The sequence below is a fragment of the Caloenas nicobarica genome, chromosome 1, assembly GCF_036013445.1.
Source record: "Caloenas nicobarica isolate bCalNic1 chromosome 1, bCalNic1.hap1, whole genome shotgun sequence".
NCBI classification, from domain to species: Eukaryota; Metazoa; Chordata; class Aves; order Columbiformes; family Columbidae; genus Caloenas; species Caloenas nicobarica.
The window spans coordinates 122,592,453-122,608,574 of record NC_088245.1 but is presented as its reverse complement, the minus strand read 5'-3'; the positions used below and the strand labels follow the sequence as shown (position 1 = coordinate 122,608,574).

General features: G+C 39.0%; 1 protein-coding gene across 4 annotated transcripts in view; it reads left to right on the top strand.

The window, feature by feature from the left end:
- Positions 1–14,456, top strand: part of SIM2 (SIM bHLH transcription factor 2) — a 64,933-nt gene extending 50,477 nt beyond the window's left edge. For 2 of the 4 annotated variants that reach the window (XM_065632764.1, XM_065632755.1), the window contains exons 10-12: positions 1,745–1,913; positions 3,052–3,460; positions 10,009–14,456. In XM_065632764.1, coding sequence (XP_065488836.1) covers positions 1,745–1,913; positions 3,052–3,460; positions 10,009–10,736 — 1,306 coding nt within the window. In that variant the 3' untranslated portion in view covers positions 10,737–14,456. Of the gene's footprint in view, positions 1–1,744; positions 1,914–3,051; positions 3,461–9,834; positions 9,963–10,008 lie in introns of those variants that run through there. The other 2 variants (XM_065632746.1, XM_065632771.1) reach the window with 2 other exon arrangements.
- The last annotated feature ends 1,666 nt before the right edge of the window (positions 14,457–16,122 follow it).

The window sequence follows — 16,122 nt, the reverse complement described above, 5'->3', positions numbered from 1 at the left end:
CCTCACATTCTCCTTCTTTTAGTTACATTGAGCTAAAAAGACCTAGTATTCCTGATGATTACTTTATACACCATATGCTTGAATGTAATACCACTCACAGCCATTTGCATTACACCCGGACCCCAGTTCTGTGATTGGCATCAAAACTGTGCCGGTGATGTCCAGACACAGTGAAAGTTACTGCTACCCAGCAGAGGTCCCAGTGTCAGTTTGTGAGACAGAGACACGGTAGGCAGCTTTACCCTTTTCAGGTACGGGTGAATCACCAAGGGTTCCCCCACTGGCCTTGGCTTGCACAGATACTCAGGGAAAAACTACATTCTCTCAATGGCAAGTAGATCCCAATGAGCTGGTGAATGTAACAGTGTTTTGGACCTGCAGTTTATGAATTCTGGTTCAAGTCATGAAGGTATTACAAAACTCCTATCTTGATATAAACCCGAGAGAGACAGAAATCTATATTCAATAAGAGACATAAGTAATAGTGAAACAGACTGTGACTGAAGAGACCATCCGTGGGGGAGAAATACAAAAGGGATAGTGGGCACCCTTTGTGTTGAATCGTGTAAAAAAGCAGGGAACTATACACTCTTTTCTTCTGTCTGGACAAGTCCATTTCTTATGTGGCCTGAAAGTAAGATGTGTTTGCATGATATCTGTGTTAGGATCATGTATGTTTGCATATTGCAATGTTGTCTCTGATACCTGACTTTTTGGGGTTAAAGTATATGAGTTGAGAAACCACAGGGTGTTTCCTTAAACTGCTTGAAGTAGACACCCAGCCCTAGACACACTGGCTAATCCTGCCCTCGTTCCTGTACACATGTGGGAGACAGCAGCGCGAGGGAAAGACTCAGCCCTGCAACCTGCTCAAGCAACCTGCTTGAGTCCCATGAATTGGGGCAAGAGATTTGAGTAAAAAGGACACTGTGCCAGAGGTATAACAGCATATTCTTGAGTTGAATTTACTTCTAGGTTATTCACCATCAAAAACTGATGGAATTTTGAGAGAGAAGTAGGTTTTTTGCCTTTTTTTTTTCTAGTTATCCTTTCAAAAATATGCTCCACTGTTGCTACTGACAAAACCAGGGGAGATCATTTAATCATCAGAGCTGTATCAATTAACGTTTCAAAATATGATCTACAGTCTGTTCTTGATTTTTTTTCCTCTTTTATACAAAAATATGCCTTGTCTGTGAGGCAGATAAAACGGAACAGAACAGAGCAGAAATGAAAATCTAGAGACTGTGAAAAAAACAACATTGCAGCTTCTATGGTCTAGTCACAAGCACATTGTGTTGACAGGAGAGGAACATCGCTCATTTTCCTTTCCTTGGGGTTAATTGCGAAAGCAGGGCAGAGACCAATTCCTGATTGAGGAGGAGACAGAAGAATTGATCTGTGCTTTTCTATCAGCTGACATGGCCATGATTCCAAACTGCAGGGTGCCATGGACGGCTGAAAAGAAGTTGGTACAGCTGAGGTTCAGAGAGTGAGGACATTTACTACAAAGATGTTAAAGCAGTTCCCAGTGGAACACTTGTGATAGACTTGCATGGGGATGAGGTCAGACCATAAAATTCACTGTCTGCTGACATCCCCAGCCTTGCACTGTAGACTCAGTGAAAATTTTGCAAGAATGAAAAGGAAAACATTGTGAAAGCTAACGTGTATTTTCAAATGAGCTATTTTGGATTTGTGCAATATATTTGAGTATGTAATTTACTGGACTGTTCTTTTGCAGAGATATTGAGTATAAGGAACTTCAGTTGTCACTGGACCAGGTTACCATTTCTAAGTCACAGTTTTCATGCAGAAACTCAGTATCTACCTCGCAGGAAACAAGGAAAATAGTAAAACCCAAAAGTAATAAAATGAAGGCAAAACTCAGAACAACGCCTTACCCACAACAGGTAACTTTTTGAGCAAGATTTACTTACCAATTATTGTGGTAGAGTGCTTGGGACAGGATAGAGATCATCCAGAACTGAACTTACTGTAAAACTGACCATAGTATGCTCTGCTGCAGGAACGCCCTCGTAAGTAGGAATACAATTTGACTCTTTCGTACTTGGGGTGGAGAGTACAAGTAGTACAAACCAACTCTGTCAAGTGATGCAAACACAAAAATTTGTGGATTTGGAGTACGTAAAGTCCTTCAAAACCAACGTGATTTCTTGGTAAAAAGAAGAAAAACATGTACTAACAATAGCCGTGTTGTGAAAATTTGCACTGGTGTAGAATACATCTCATTCATTGTTGATAGGCAGAGCTCTTAATGTCACATAGGTATTAGCAGTGTCTTTATGCTGGAGAATGTATCATAAGAATGAATCGTAGCAAATACACCACTGTAGTGGGATTTGGAATATCTCCCACTGTCACTGGGTGAGCTAGAACCAGATACAAAAGGCACCTATGGAGATTGTCCATAATACCACGTTGATGAGACTGACAACCACCACGAGACATTCTTAGACTCTGCAATGCCTATTGCTGGAAGGGGCTACTATTACCTTAAAAGAGCAGTGAATGCAGCTAGCATTCAAAACAGTGAGAGCCCCAAAAGCATTTGGAGTCTGGAGAAGGGCGTGGGAGAGAGTATGAAGCGAAAATCATTATAATAGAAGCTGGTGCAAAGGACAGATTTTGTCTTCCTGCAATTGTAAAGGTTGACATGCCAGTACAGGCAAAATCATATTCACGGTCTGCTACTCCATTTATCAGTGCTTTCCAGTGCTTTGCAACCACCTTCTGCCCTCTGGGATTTACAACTGCCTACACTTAGTAGCTAAAATCCAACTGGCAAAATTATCAAATAAACCCTTAACATTAGGATGACAAAACAGTTTTTTGTTCCCATGCTAAGTGAAGGTAAAGTTACTGTGAAGACAAGGAACTTTAAATGCTTTGGTAAGCCAGTTCCTTTAGCCAGGGAGATTGCAGTTCAATGAGGCCCAGCTTTGGGTGCCTATATGATATATTATGCGGTTTCGTATAAAACTTAGTCATTTAACTCTCTTCCCCTCCATTTTTTTTTCTTTTCCCCAGCAACACAGCTCATTCCAAACAGACAAACTGGAATGCAGCCAGGTGGGAAACTGGCGATCCAGCCCTGCAGTGAATGCTGCCACCATTCAAGAACAAAACTTCCATTCAGAAAACAGTGAACTTTTATATGCCCCGTCATATAGCTTGCCTTTCTCTTACCATTACGGACACTTCCCAGTAGATTCCCATGTCTTCAGTAGCAAAAAGCAAATGCTGCCTTCAAAGTTTGGGCAGTCTCAAGGAGCACCTTGTGAAGTGGCTCGATTTTTCTTAAGTACGCTGCAGACAAATGGAGAATGTCAGTGGCATTATGCCAACTCCTTGGTACCCAACAGCCAGTCACCATCCAAAAATCTTCCTGATCAGCCAGTGAACATCATCCGACATAATCTTGCGCAGAGTTATGAAGGTGGGTGTCACTTCAAAAAAAGCAAAAAAAAGAAAAGAAAAGCTGTGGGGTGTCAGGGGAAGATTTGTGATTGTAGTTTGAAAACAGGAATTACAAGATGTTTAGGAAACACAGAAAATCAGAAACAATGAAGTGTAACAACCACTACGTTTATAGTATTTACATGTTCATCCCTCTTCCCATTACCATAAACACTTGATTAGGAGTATTATCAAAGCATCAGTACCAAAAATGCATTCAGCAGAATCACTTTTAGAACAGGGTAGAGATACCATCTCCTTTAATACTGGCAGAGTTTACCCTCATGTTTTGCACTATCATAGTTATTTGGTGGAATTATTCAGGTTAGTCAGTGCTGACGTCAGAAAGAAACAAACATACTTCAGTTCACACATAGAAATTAAAATTAATGTGATCTGGTTCCATGTGAAAATTGAAGATTGCCCTGAGTATGAAGCCATTCTGAATGTCTTTATCTTAGAATTACTACAGTGAAAGAGTAAATGAAATGCACGGTCTTCCTGCTTTATTTAAAAATATCTTCAGTGCTCCTCCCTGATCAACTGCACCATCTCTCTATATAGATGGTCGGCTCAAATACTTTGAAGGAAGCACTGAAGACATTGACTTCTCTGAGGGGGCAAACTATAAGAAATAACCTTGCAAAGCTATAAAGTAACTAAATGTAAACAAGCTTAAGATAAGCTCTAATCATTAGATCTCACATATATTACATCTATCTGCATACACCATTTTGATTAGTTAAAAATCACTGATGAGGACTGACTGGTTGACATACTGCTATAAAGTTAGATGCAACCACTTCTTTCTTCTAGCTTCATTCAGGATGGGATGGAGGAACCAGTAGTGGAAATAGAAAATTAAAAAAACTAGAAAATATAGGCTCAAGATTCTTGAGTACCAGAAACAAGTATTCACTTAGGGATATGACATTAGGTAACATAGATCTGAAGGGAATACCTGCAGATGTTAAAAGCTGAGCTTGCTACATCAGACAGAAGACAGTATCAGACATTGGATGTGTCTCCCACAGAGAAGCAAATAACTTCTGCTCAGGGTATTGTCCTTCACAGGACTGTTTGACCTCACCTAGCTGATTGACCTCACCTAGCTGACTGTAGCATTTTATTTTACTGTTCTGTGTTTAGGTTGAAAATGAGCAAGTCTGAAGCTCTTCTTACAGCCTAGTGCAGGTTAAATGCCTTTTCTGAGTCCATGCTTCTTTAATATGCTGGCTTCCTTTTGTCGCTATTGTGTACAGGGTATGAAAAGAAGTATCTTTAGACCAAAAATAAGAAATGGTTTTATTCTTTCTAAAGATGATGTATCTTTGTGGAAAAGGAAAAAAAAAAAAAAAAGCTACATCTTTAAAGGATAAGGATTGAAGTAAATCTTGCAGACCCCCAATACGTCTGCAGCAGCAGAACTATTCCAGGTGTACAGTCAGATCAGCTTTTCTTCTCTGGGGAAGAACTGGGGAACAGATGCTGCGAGACCAACCAAGAAAGTAGATCCACCCCTTGCTGATCAGAGGGTGCCATCAGAACTGAGAATAGATATGGAAAGAACAGCCTGTTCAGGGAACAGTCTGTAAAACTGACCATGGCCATAAAATTTGCCAGAAAAGCCCGGTGAGCGTAGCAGCAGACAAGCAATTTACCATCGGTTGGTTGATATGGGCAGATAACTCCTAGTAAATATATAAAGTCAGATGGATTCTACAGGAATTCTGTTAAATATGTTTGGGGAAAAAGTTCTAAAAAAACCTGCATGCATCAGCGGGTATTTTTCAATTTCACCATGCATGCACACCTTCACCAATTTTTATGGTCAGGAAAATGGAGGTGTGATACCAGCAGTTGTTACTTCTGGTTCTACGTCTACTTAAGGTTTTGTTGTTTAAGTTGGAATATGTGGGTTCTCTTTTGAGCACAGTTGTATTTTAATGGATGTTTAGCTATTGCGCATTTGATGAAAACTGACTTGGTACAATTAATTCTCTGCAAAGGCACTTAAAATTGTACTCTTTAGGAAGGAAAAAAGAATATGGTCAAACGCAGGCCTGGTCAGAGATCATTGCTTGAGTTCACACGTAGTGTTGTAAGAGGGGAAAGAAAAATATAGTCTCTACTGCAAAGAGGATTTATATCTAATTGTTCCAGAGTTTGTTTCCTCTTGAGGTAGAATTAGCCCTGTTGTACTTTCACTGAGGCTGGTGGCAGAAGAGAAATCTGAACCTTTGGAAGTGATTTTTTGCTTTGAATTGAAAGGGGCATCTGATCCTCCTTACGTTGTCAACTGCAGCTTTTTCCAGCGGTTTGCTGAAAAACTGACAGCCAGTAAGCTTCAAAGCAGAGAGGATCTGCTTAGCGTCATTATCTTCAATCCAAAGGCAATGCCAAATATGACATCTGGCAACCGGGTTGGATGCTAGGCCTCACATCCATAGAGGCATCTGCCAAAAATGCCGTATGCCAGAGACATTTTTCTCTATGGAAAATAGCTTCTTTTGGAGAGATCAGAGATTTTAAGATGATCATGCCAAGCCATCAAAGCTCTGGAAAAGCACGTAGCAGATAAAATTGCCTGCAAATCAGATGCTGCTGCCTCAGAATCTAGTTTCAAAGCTTCTTCCAGTTTTTTTTTCCAGCTGGCCTAGTCATCAGAGAAGAAACTCACTTCAGAGATGGCAACCATCTTCCTAGTCAGGGACTTTTCTTTTGTACACTTGAATGGACACATTACTACTGTGGGTACCACAGCACCCACTTCTCATTAAGTTGGCTGGTCTGTACTGTCAGTGTGGAGCTTAGTGCCACCAATCACGCCAAAACTCAGGAAATAATGAAGAATACTACGAAAATCTGTGAAAAAGCTCTGGTCTGTCTTCCTCCCCAAATCCAACTCCCTGGGTTCAGGCTATGACTGCTGGAAGAAATACAGGACACCACCTTTGAAAAGTGTATTCCACTAGTGGCAAAGAGGTCTTGAAGATCATGTTGTCTTGCTATTGTTTTTGGAGGAAGAAAAATGGAGAACATAGTAACTACAACATCAAGCCATGCCTCAGATGATTTGCAATTAGGGTTCAGACCAGGAGACAGCACAGATATTGAGCTGATCTAAAAAATGTCTTTTTCATAGGCATGGACAGTATTAAGACCAGTTGCATCTTCAACTTGTTTGACATGGACAAATACCAGCATGCCTTTGTGAGAGAGGAGTGTGTGACCTGAGCAGTATAGCAGCTCTACTCATTCATCTTTGGCAAAACTCAAGAGTGGTTGAGTAATTGCTCCTTTTCTCTGAAGGCCCTCTTGTACAAAGGATTAGGAAACACAATGAAACAGCATGGGCTACATGTCAACATTCAAGTGTTGGCATATTGTCTTTTTGAAACATAGAGTACACGCTTCGGAGACTAGTGTAGATCAGAAAGCCCAAGAAAAATTACGCAAGGCAAAGCATGCACAAAGAGGGCTTCAGCCCAGAGAAGGTTTTTCACAGACAGGATGCAAAACTCTGCTGACAAGGACTGTGTACCTTTCGCATGAAGACCAATGTTGAGTTCCAGTCTTTATTTGCTTTAACCTGGTTCCAAGATGCCTTTCTTTCATTGTCACTGAAATAGACAGGGGCAATGAGGGAACAAGGAGCGTCTCTAACTACTAACATCTTGGTAGAGAAAGGAATGTTTGCGAATGAAACACCTTTTCTGCAAGCATCTTTCCCCACAGAGCACCATCTGATCTTTCACCGCACTATGTAAAGGAGATGGGGGAATGCTCCTCACTGCAACACCACATTTGACGAGGGAAACATCACACTAGTATACTGTAACTATGAATAAACACAATATGTTTTAAACAAAGACAAATACCTGGTAGAGTAGCCTTCCTGTTCCCACTTGGATGGACGGATGCTGAAGTCTGAGCAGACTGTCTGCTGCTGGGGTTCTTCTCTCCAGGTTTTCCCTCAACTTGACCAAGCTGCACCCTGTGCGCCAGCAGAAAAGTAGAGCGACTTGGAAAGAATTAACAGAGACATGATGCCTGAAGGGCTGAGTTCACTGTTGCAGTTGTAGGCTGCTCTGGACAGAGGCAGTGTAAGCTGGTACAAAGGGCCTCCTAGAAAGCTGCTATCACTCTGGTATGATACACAACCTTAGATGTGGAGTGTATCTACCTCCCTTAGCATAGATGAGTTGCTCTGGCAAAAGAGTGGTCCGGAAAGCATCCCAAATTAATGCACTGACTTCAACGACCATAAAGCGTTTTCAGCGCTGGAGAAGTGCAGAATGCACGGGAGCCCCAGGTGCCTGCTGAGGCGGGTGCTCTGGCAGCTGCCCACGTGCCAGATGGGTGGAAGCAGTCCTGGGGCGCTGCCCTTCTACAGCAGCACAGAGCAGCTGGTCAGCTATTAACTTCTGTATGAAAAAACCTCTTTCCCAAGGCGCGCTTGGGTTTTTGTCTGCAAAGGAAGACACAAGCAGGTTTAAGGCTAACTCCAGTAACTGTTCTGGATGTGAGCGGCCAAAACCCACTGTGCTCTGTTGCACTGCAGACATGACTTGCTTAACTGCTCTAACTCCACAAATGTGCTGACAACTTTAATGGAAGCCTGCAAACAATTAACCAGACCCTTACCTTCTTTGTCAACAAAAGAGATGAAAACCATGTTTGATAAACAGGATAGAACAAAATGGATAATATCCTGTAAATCTCCAAGTATGCAAATTACCTCTTGGTACCAAGAAGGCAGCCATCAGCCCAGCAGAATGTGACATTACAAAAACGAAGATAACAAGACAGCGGCCAACCGGTAGCTGTGATGCTTCAGCTCCTCACAAGCATGGGCTCTAAAAATGGAAAAGGACAATTTTTTGTTCAGAGACTAGAGTTGTAGAGTAACAATACTCCATGCTGCACTGGAAGAACAAGCCCATCACCCCTGTGGATGTGTCAAGTGGGAAAACCACTAAAACCAGTATATCAGATTAGTTAAACCAAATGAGTTATACGTCAGTAACTCTTAGCATGGATACTTATTTCAAAGTAAAAACGCCAAAGGTAGAGTTAAAATTATAGTAGTATAATTACAGTGGTGCAATTTCTAAGTTACACTCAAGCATGTGGCTGAATCCCTGTTTTGATTTGTGATCTAAGAGGGTCATTTTTCAACAGCTGATGAGAATTCACTTTACTTAGATCTGCATATACTTCTTGGTACAAAATATATACATGGAAATTAAAAAGAATAACTTGAAAGTTTGTTGTTTCTAGGAGGGTGGTGGGTTGATCAAGGAAAAAACTAGATCCAGATTCTTGTTTAAATTCTGGTGTTAATTATGTGGTGCAACTCCCTCTGAAATTAATGAAGCTCCGCATATAAAAAAGGTACAATTGAGCTATTTCTGCTTCCTCTGTTATACATGAAGGCTTTGCCAGTCTACTATAGCACAGGGAATATTTAATTATTAGCGAGTACAGTTACATCAGCAACCACTACAGGGGAACTCCAAAACTTTTTAAGATGTTGAATAAAATTTTTAGAAAAACAGAAAATCCCTTTTACAAAAGGCACTTAGGTTTCCAGGGCTTTCAGTGAGCATAACACAAAATAAGAGTTTAGGTTTAATGTGAGAAATTTGCTAAGTGCCTCATTTAACCGTTAACATAAAACTTTCAAACATGCCTTGGAGGAGTAGTATAACTGTCAAATCGTTCATACAAGACAGCACAAAAAATTAGAACTCGCCTAATTTTAGCCATACTGTACAGGAGTAAACCAGTGCATTTTCTCTTACCATTTGTAGATAGGAGTGTACAAAAAGGAAAAACTGTATAAGCCAAGCAGAAAATGATAACAGCAATCCAATTTGCCTCAAGAGTTCAGCTACCATGCAGAAACTTAAGATAAAATTAGGATTACTTAATATATTTTAGAGAAAAAGCCTGACTAGAAATCCTAGGTTCATATTCTCTTGAAAACTTAAGAACCTAGCTTTTGATTTTCCATGCATACCCAGTTTAGTACTCCCACATTCAAACAAATATTCTCAGTGTATGTTGTAAATTACATTTATATTAGACATGCATCTTTATTATATATTAACTTAAAAGCAGAGAGACAGCATTACTCGAGAAGTGTTTCTGTTGCTTTTCAACAGATATTTTTAATCTCTGATGCTAGTTTTTCAAACAGAATTATATTAATAATGACAGTGATTTGTAATTATTCAGTCAAATAAACGAATTGGCATTTCATATGGAAAAACTTCTCAGAATTGTTTGACATCGTCGGCCCTTCTGAATGGGTTGGGTTTTTTTTTTCTTTCACTTTTCACTTTTCAGTATTGTCTTAAAGAGAATTATCCAAAGCAAATGGGAATGTCTCTGATGTCTTCAGTGGGACTTGGATCTGGCCCAAACCGAGTGGGTATTAAGGTTTGGTCATAAAATATGTTATAGTCTAACTATTATTTGAGCTCATTGTCAGTAATTAACATGTTTTCTCTTTTCTGCAAGTGCCCGTACCAAACAGAAGATACAGCCAAGATGTTCTGTCTGACAACTTTACAAGCTGCACAGCGCCCATGCCAGGCAGCAGATACAAAGAAGAGATTTATGATTCCGGCATTATGAAATCCAACAAAATAGAAAACAGGATTCAGCCACCTCACCACCTCATTAAAGAAGAAAACAAATTAGCTTTTAACAGAGAACTACAAGAAAAAATGAGCATTAATGAAAGTTCTTTTTCAAACTCAATAGCTAACTCCTTGCTGCCAAAATCAGAATGTTTCCAGTCTAAAGCTATAGGACAACTAAGTCATCTCTTGCCAGTGCCCTCAGTATATGAGCAAACAAGAAGGATTTGTATGAAGGAACCCAAATATGGGCATATTAGTTACCACGCTTCAAATCTAGATGAACTGGACAGTGATGAGAGAATGACTGTAAAGCTCGATCATGACTCTGAAAGCGAACGTGTGATGGAAGCGAGACCTTCTGGACAAGTTCCATTTGTGCTTCTAAATTATCACCATGTTTTAGCCAAACACGGTACATTTCAAACTTCGTCATGTACAGCTACAGGACATGTAGGAGAAAATTATGGATATAATTCCGAGGAAGTAAATACATTCATTTACAAAAACCAAAGCCCTTCATCAGCTTCTTCTCCAGAAACCCACAAGGAATCTGCACTACCCCACTATATTGGAACTTCTGTAATAATAGCCAATGGAAGGTGACGGTAATAGAGGAGTATTTACATTTAATTAAGAAGCCAAACTGTAATGATTTGCAAAAAGCATGAGAAAACATGGTTTCACTTACTGAGCATAGCTGAGGGTCAATGAGGGACAGACTCATGTGTTCCTGGCAAGCCACGTGTAACAAAAGTACCTTCAAGGTCAGGAAAAACCCCTACATCTAGCTTCCATGCTTCGTTGTCACAGATTAAGCTCTGGTGCCAGTGAGAAGACATATTACAGATCTTATTTTTGTTATTTTATAGTGTGCAACAAAATTAAATGATAGGTGTTATATGCAGAGATTTATATGAAGAACATTTTTTTCCTTAACCCCTCCTTCTCAAAATACATTCAAAATTTTTTTATCATTAACTATACACTCTAGTTTAGGTATTTTTGACAAACTGTGTGAAACCTTGCATCAACTCTCCATCCAGGTGTTAAACACCTTGAAAAATGAACTTTGTTTAAGGAGTGGTGATTTTTAGTATCCATAATACAGCTGTACTAACTAAACAGAACTCAGTTTGGAAAAATCTTATTTATTAATTATCCAGAAGTTTTTAAACTAAATAAATCAAATCCAGATTTGATTTATTTAACATAGATTTCAGTGTTCTGAGATTGTTACCGCCACCACTTAACTCAACAAGGAATGATATGACAAATTAGTACATACAAAGACGTGTATTAAAGGGTTACAGGTCTTGTCATGGCAAATTGGGACAAATCATGTAGTGGGAACTAAAGATTATTCCTTATGAAATGTTGTAATGAGAAAAAGAAACTTCTAAAAAGTGTTTTTCACTGAGTATTCTGGGAGAAGGCTGTGCAGATTTTCAAACCAGCTAGTCAAAAATACATCTTAATAATAGCACCAGAAATGCTTTCTTTATAGTCAAGGGAAAAATGAACATTTATGCTTTATTTTAAACTTACAAGTAGCCTTCTGAAGTTTGAAAGGTTCAGCTTTTAACACACTGAACTCCCTTAAGCATAAATCTCATTGTCAACACAAAGGTAAGATTAATATTTGACTGATTCGTGCACTTCACAAATAACGTTAGTGGACAATCTGAATACAGAAAGTTGAAAATTGCTGCACAACCACAAAAAACCAAAATTGCACTTGAATGCTTTGCACACATCTCAGTTTGTAATAAACTGTAGCAAGCAAAACCCATACAGCACACATCTACATTTTGTCCAGCCTATTAGGAAGAGATTTCTCCCCTTTAATTACTTCTTTGGGAAGTTTACAAACAAGGAGACATAGGGATTTGTGTTTCATTGACAGCAGTCAGTCCACTTTGTTTTTCAACCACTTTCCCAAATGGCCTTTGTGTGCTCTTGATAAAACAACAAATGGCTCCCTAAATAATCACTGTAAATATCAACAATAAAAGTTGTTGCAGATCAGAGCCATCTATACTTAGCTGTATTCCTCAGCCCAATTCAAGACTAGTTTACATTTTTAAACCTTTCTCTCTCTTATCAGACTCTCTCTAAGGAGACCTTCGCTTGTGCAATATGGGAAAACACTTGCGCATGGATTGCACCTTCTCGGATAAAAATGTAATGAAATACACATTTTTTAAAATTACATGTTCTCAATCTTTTACATCCAGCAATAATATTCAGTCATCTCCTCGTATCACAGAATGTTAGGGATTGGAAGGGACCTCGAAAGATCATCTAGTCCAATCCCCCTGCCAGAGCAGGAACATCTAGATGAGGTTACACAGGAAGGCGTCCAGGTGGGTTTTGAATGTCTCCAGAGAAGGAGACTCCACAACCTCCCTAGGCAGCCTGTTCTAGTGTTCTGAGTACACAAAATACTTTTAAAACATATATTTGAAAACAATCTTCAGTATTTTTATTGCTTCCTGTGAAAAGGTTAACAGAGGAGGCTTTATTACGAAGATAAATTGATATTCACTTGGAAGTTCAGAGTTGTCTGACTTCATTTGCTAAAAAAGCATGAAAAATATCTTTTGTGATAAATATAGCAAAAAATCCCTAATCAGCCATTACCAGAATACTGACTTTAAAAAAAAAAAGTGCAGAACCAAACCAGCATATTCAGTCCCTCAGTATAACTGCACTCCTTGGTTCCTCTAAAGCCGGAGAAGTGAGCAAGTCTACAGAAACATTATGAGTGAAGATTACTGACATTCTGACTTTATAAATTGAAGCGATGAGACACAAGGTGGTTTTACAGCGGCTTTAGTTAACAGCCTTCCCAGCCAGCATTACTAATAAATGGGCCCAACTCCTTGAAAGGTACAATCATGGTACAATTATGCTAAGGCTTGTATGTTAATTTTCTAAATTAAAACCATGCCCTATAAAGGAGGAACTGACATTGTTCGCATCATTAAAAAGAAACCTGATGCACAACTCTCATACTACACATTTCTCTGTACCTCATTAGCGGCACACAAAGTCAATCTGCTGCATTTTTCTGTCCTTGTAAGTACTTCTCACTATAAAAACATGTTTTCAGGAACGTACAAATTAGGCTTTGGTTAAAAAAAAGCCATTGATATTTTTCAGTAAAATACCACAAAATATTTTTCCAGCGTCTACCTTGTTATTCACACTTCCAGGCTTTATTCAATGAGCCTGAGCAGAGGAGGTGTTCCATCATTCTCACACAGATGTTTTTGCAGTATATGATATTCAGGTACATGAACTTCCCCTGTTAGGCAATAATGAATCAATTATGCATTCACATAAGATAATACAGGCTAAGTTTAGGAAAAAGCTGTGATTAAAAAAGCAAACGTGTGAAACATGTTTCCTGCCATTCCAAAACAGAAACAGCAATTGCACGTTCACATCTGGAATGTGAGCAAATTCTATTGAGAGAAAAATATGACTTTTAGTCAGTTAAACTACAGATGTTCATAGCACACTCGTACTGCAGCGTGCAGCACAGCCATTGACACTGGCAATGTTTTTAATAATTGGAAAAAGAAATGTCACAGAAGGGGAGTGTGAATTGGAATATATTATGAAAAATAACCTCATTTCTCTCTACTGTACTTGTTTGAGCAACTACAGATACCTTTGTCATGCGACTTGATAGGATTTTAACTCTTAGGGGAGTTCAGACCTGACAAGGAAATGACATGGAGAATGTGAGAGAGAAGGAAAGAGAGGGAATATTTTACCAAAACGTGAAGTTGGAAACATTAATCCCATACTGAGGTCTCAAATTTTTTATCCCATCAATAACAGAAACACCACAATGTAAATAAGGTGATAAGGGAACAGACTTCTCTTCAGGTCGCAGTAGCCCTGTCATTTGAAAAAGGGTATTGAAGTAATTTCATGAAATTAAGCACAGAAGACAATAGGTGTAAAACTGGAGAATACATCACTGAGATGAAGTGCAAATGAATGGGAAACCTGCCAGAATACCACTATTTCTCTAAAAATCACAAAACAGGACACCAAGTATTTTTTCAACATTTCAGTCATACTTCAAAAACAACACAGAGAAAATTTTATTATTCCATTTTTTTCCTGAACATTAGATTTTGCTTTTTTTATATGATGCAGATGAAAGCTATTTGGCAAATGTAGGTGAAAAAGCACGCAAACCAAACAACTTATTAATGCTCAGAATTATATATGTATTCCCTAAAAATGTAAAGCATTTTTGCTTATTTATTATGTAAAACAAAACTGTTAAAATGTTAATAAAATCCTGTAGCCAAAGGAAAAGAGAGTTGGATTTCTTCTTTAATTACAAAACATGGGGTTTCACAAAGAATAAAGCTGTATATCTGAGAATTTATTTCAACTGTAATACATACTATATTTGACAGTTAATGTGCTATAAAATACAAGGATTTTTAAAAAAATTATTGTATTTCAGCCACGTTGCATTTTAAAGGAAGACTCCCAGAGAACTGAAAATAACCCAGAATCACTAATGAAACACGCTAATGCAAGATGCTCGAACACAACACCAGTTTCTAATTCCTCCTTGCAGCTCTTTTTTCTCAATTGTGTGTGACGTGACCGCAGCCTGTGGCTCGCCAGCGTTTTCTGACCCCTGTTCTTTCCTCAGTCCAGATTTAATTTCTGTGGTGTCTGATCAGCGCAGTGCATCGCTGCGGCAACCGATGCATGCAAATGCCTCTATCACACCAGTGACCCCCAGGAACCAGCTCTTCCTGGCACAAATCTTGTTCACAATTGATATTAAGCTGTAATTCATTTATACATATATATATATAGCTACTGCATATTCCAAAGTAGTTGCAGAGAGTAATTTTTTAGACTGCTGATGTCTTGTAGCTGACTCAGAAAAAGCAAAGGAATTTTAAAAAATGGTTGTACAATGAAGCAGCACCATAAAGAATGAAATGCTTTAATATTATTTCTAGGTAATAGCCCTTGAAGTAGATGATATTTGTTGGATATACTTTTTAAAACGCTCTGAAGCCTTATAAAACCTTTTATTAGAAGTGAGATGTACTGCTTGGACTCTTAATGTTAAGTATGTCATTACTTTTTCAAATCTTTGGAAACAGCACTGGTGCTCACTGGAGACGACCCGCTTACTCCTTCTGAACACAGACACGTGCCAACACCCCCAGCTTGCTCTGCAGAAGTTTTCCTAACAATAAAGAATCTCTACAAATATTTTCACAATGTGTAATAAGAAATGTTATAACAGAGTCCAGGAGGAAATAAATGAAGTCACAGAAATATGGACACTGTAAAAACTGGTTTTTGAAAGCACTTCATCAAGAAAATAGTTTGAGATATGACATCAGCCTCACAGTGAAAGAGGTGCTTTACTCATCTAGACAGTTGAATGAAATGAAACATTTTCAGTGCGTTACTGCTGGATCTGGAGTTGTCTGATTCTCTCCATACCTATGTCCAGAGACACTCTACACCACATTAGTCTGTCGTACATAAAGAACAATAATAACAAGGATTTTCATACAAAAATGTTGTGGCTTTCCGGGTGTGCCAAGTTTGGCATAAAAAGGGTAAGGCTAATGGTTGCGCTCCCCACCTACCTGAAGGTGCATGTGGCACAGGAAGGTTCACTGGCTTTCTCGACAAAACGGCTGCTGTCGGAAGGACCTTATGCAGCTGCCTGCCACACAACGGGAATTTTCTTTGATTCTTCTGAAGGAAAGGTCAGGTTTGTACCAAATGCTTCAACCAACTCAAGGCTGTTCCCTCAAGACAACAGGTATTTTACACACACAGAATTAGCCACTAAAAAGTTGAGGCAAAGGAGTACGTTTCCACAGCACCCACCTATGCGCTGACACATCCACACCTGGTTAGTTCTCATGTGCAGAAAGGAAGTTCAACGTGAAGTTTCTTTCCAATGCAAAAACTTTCAGAA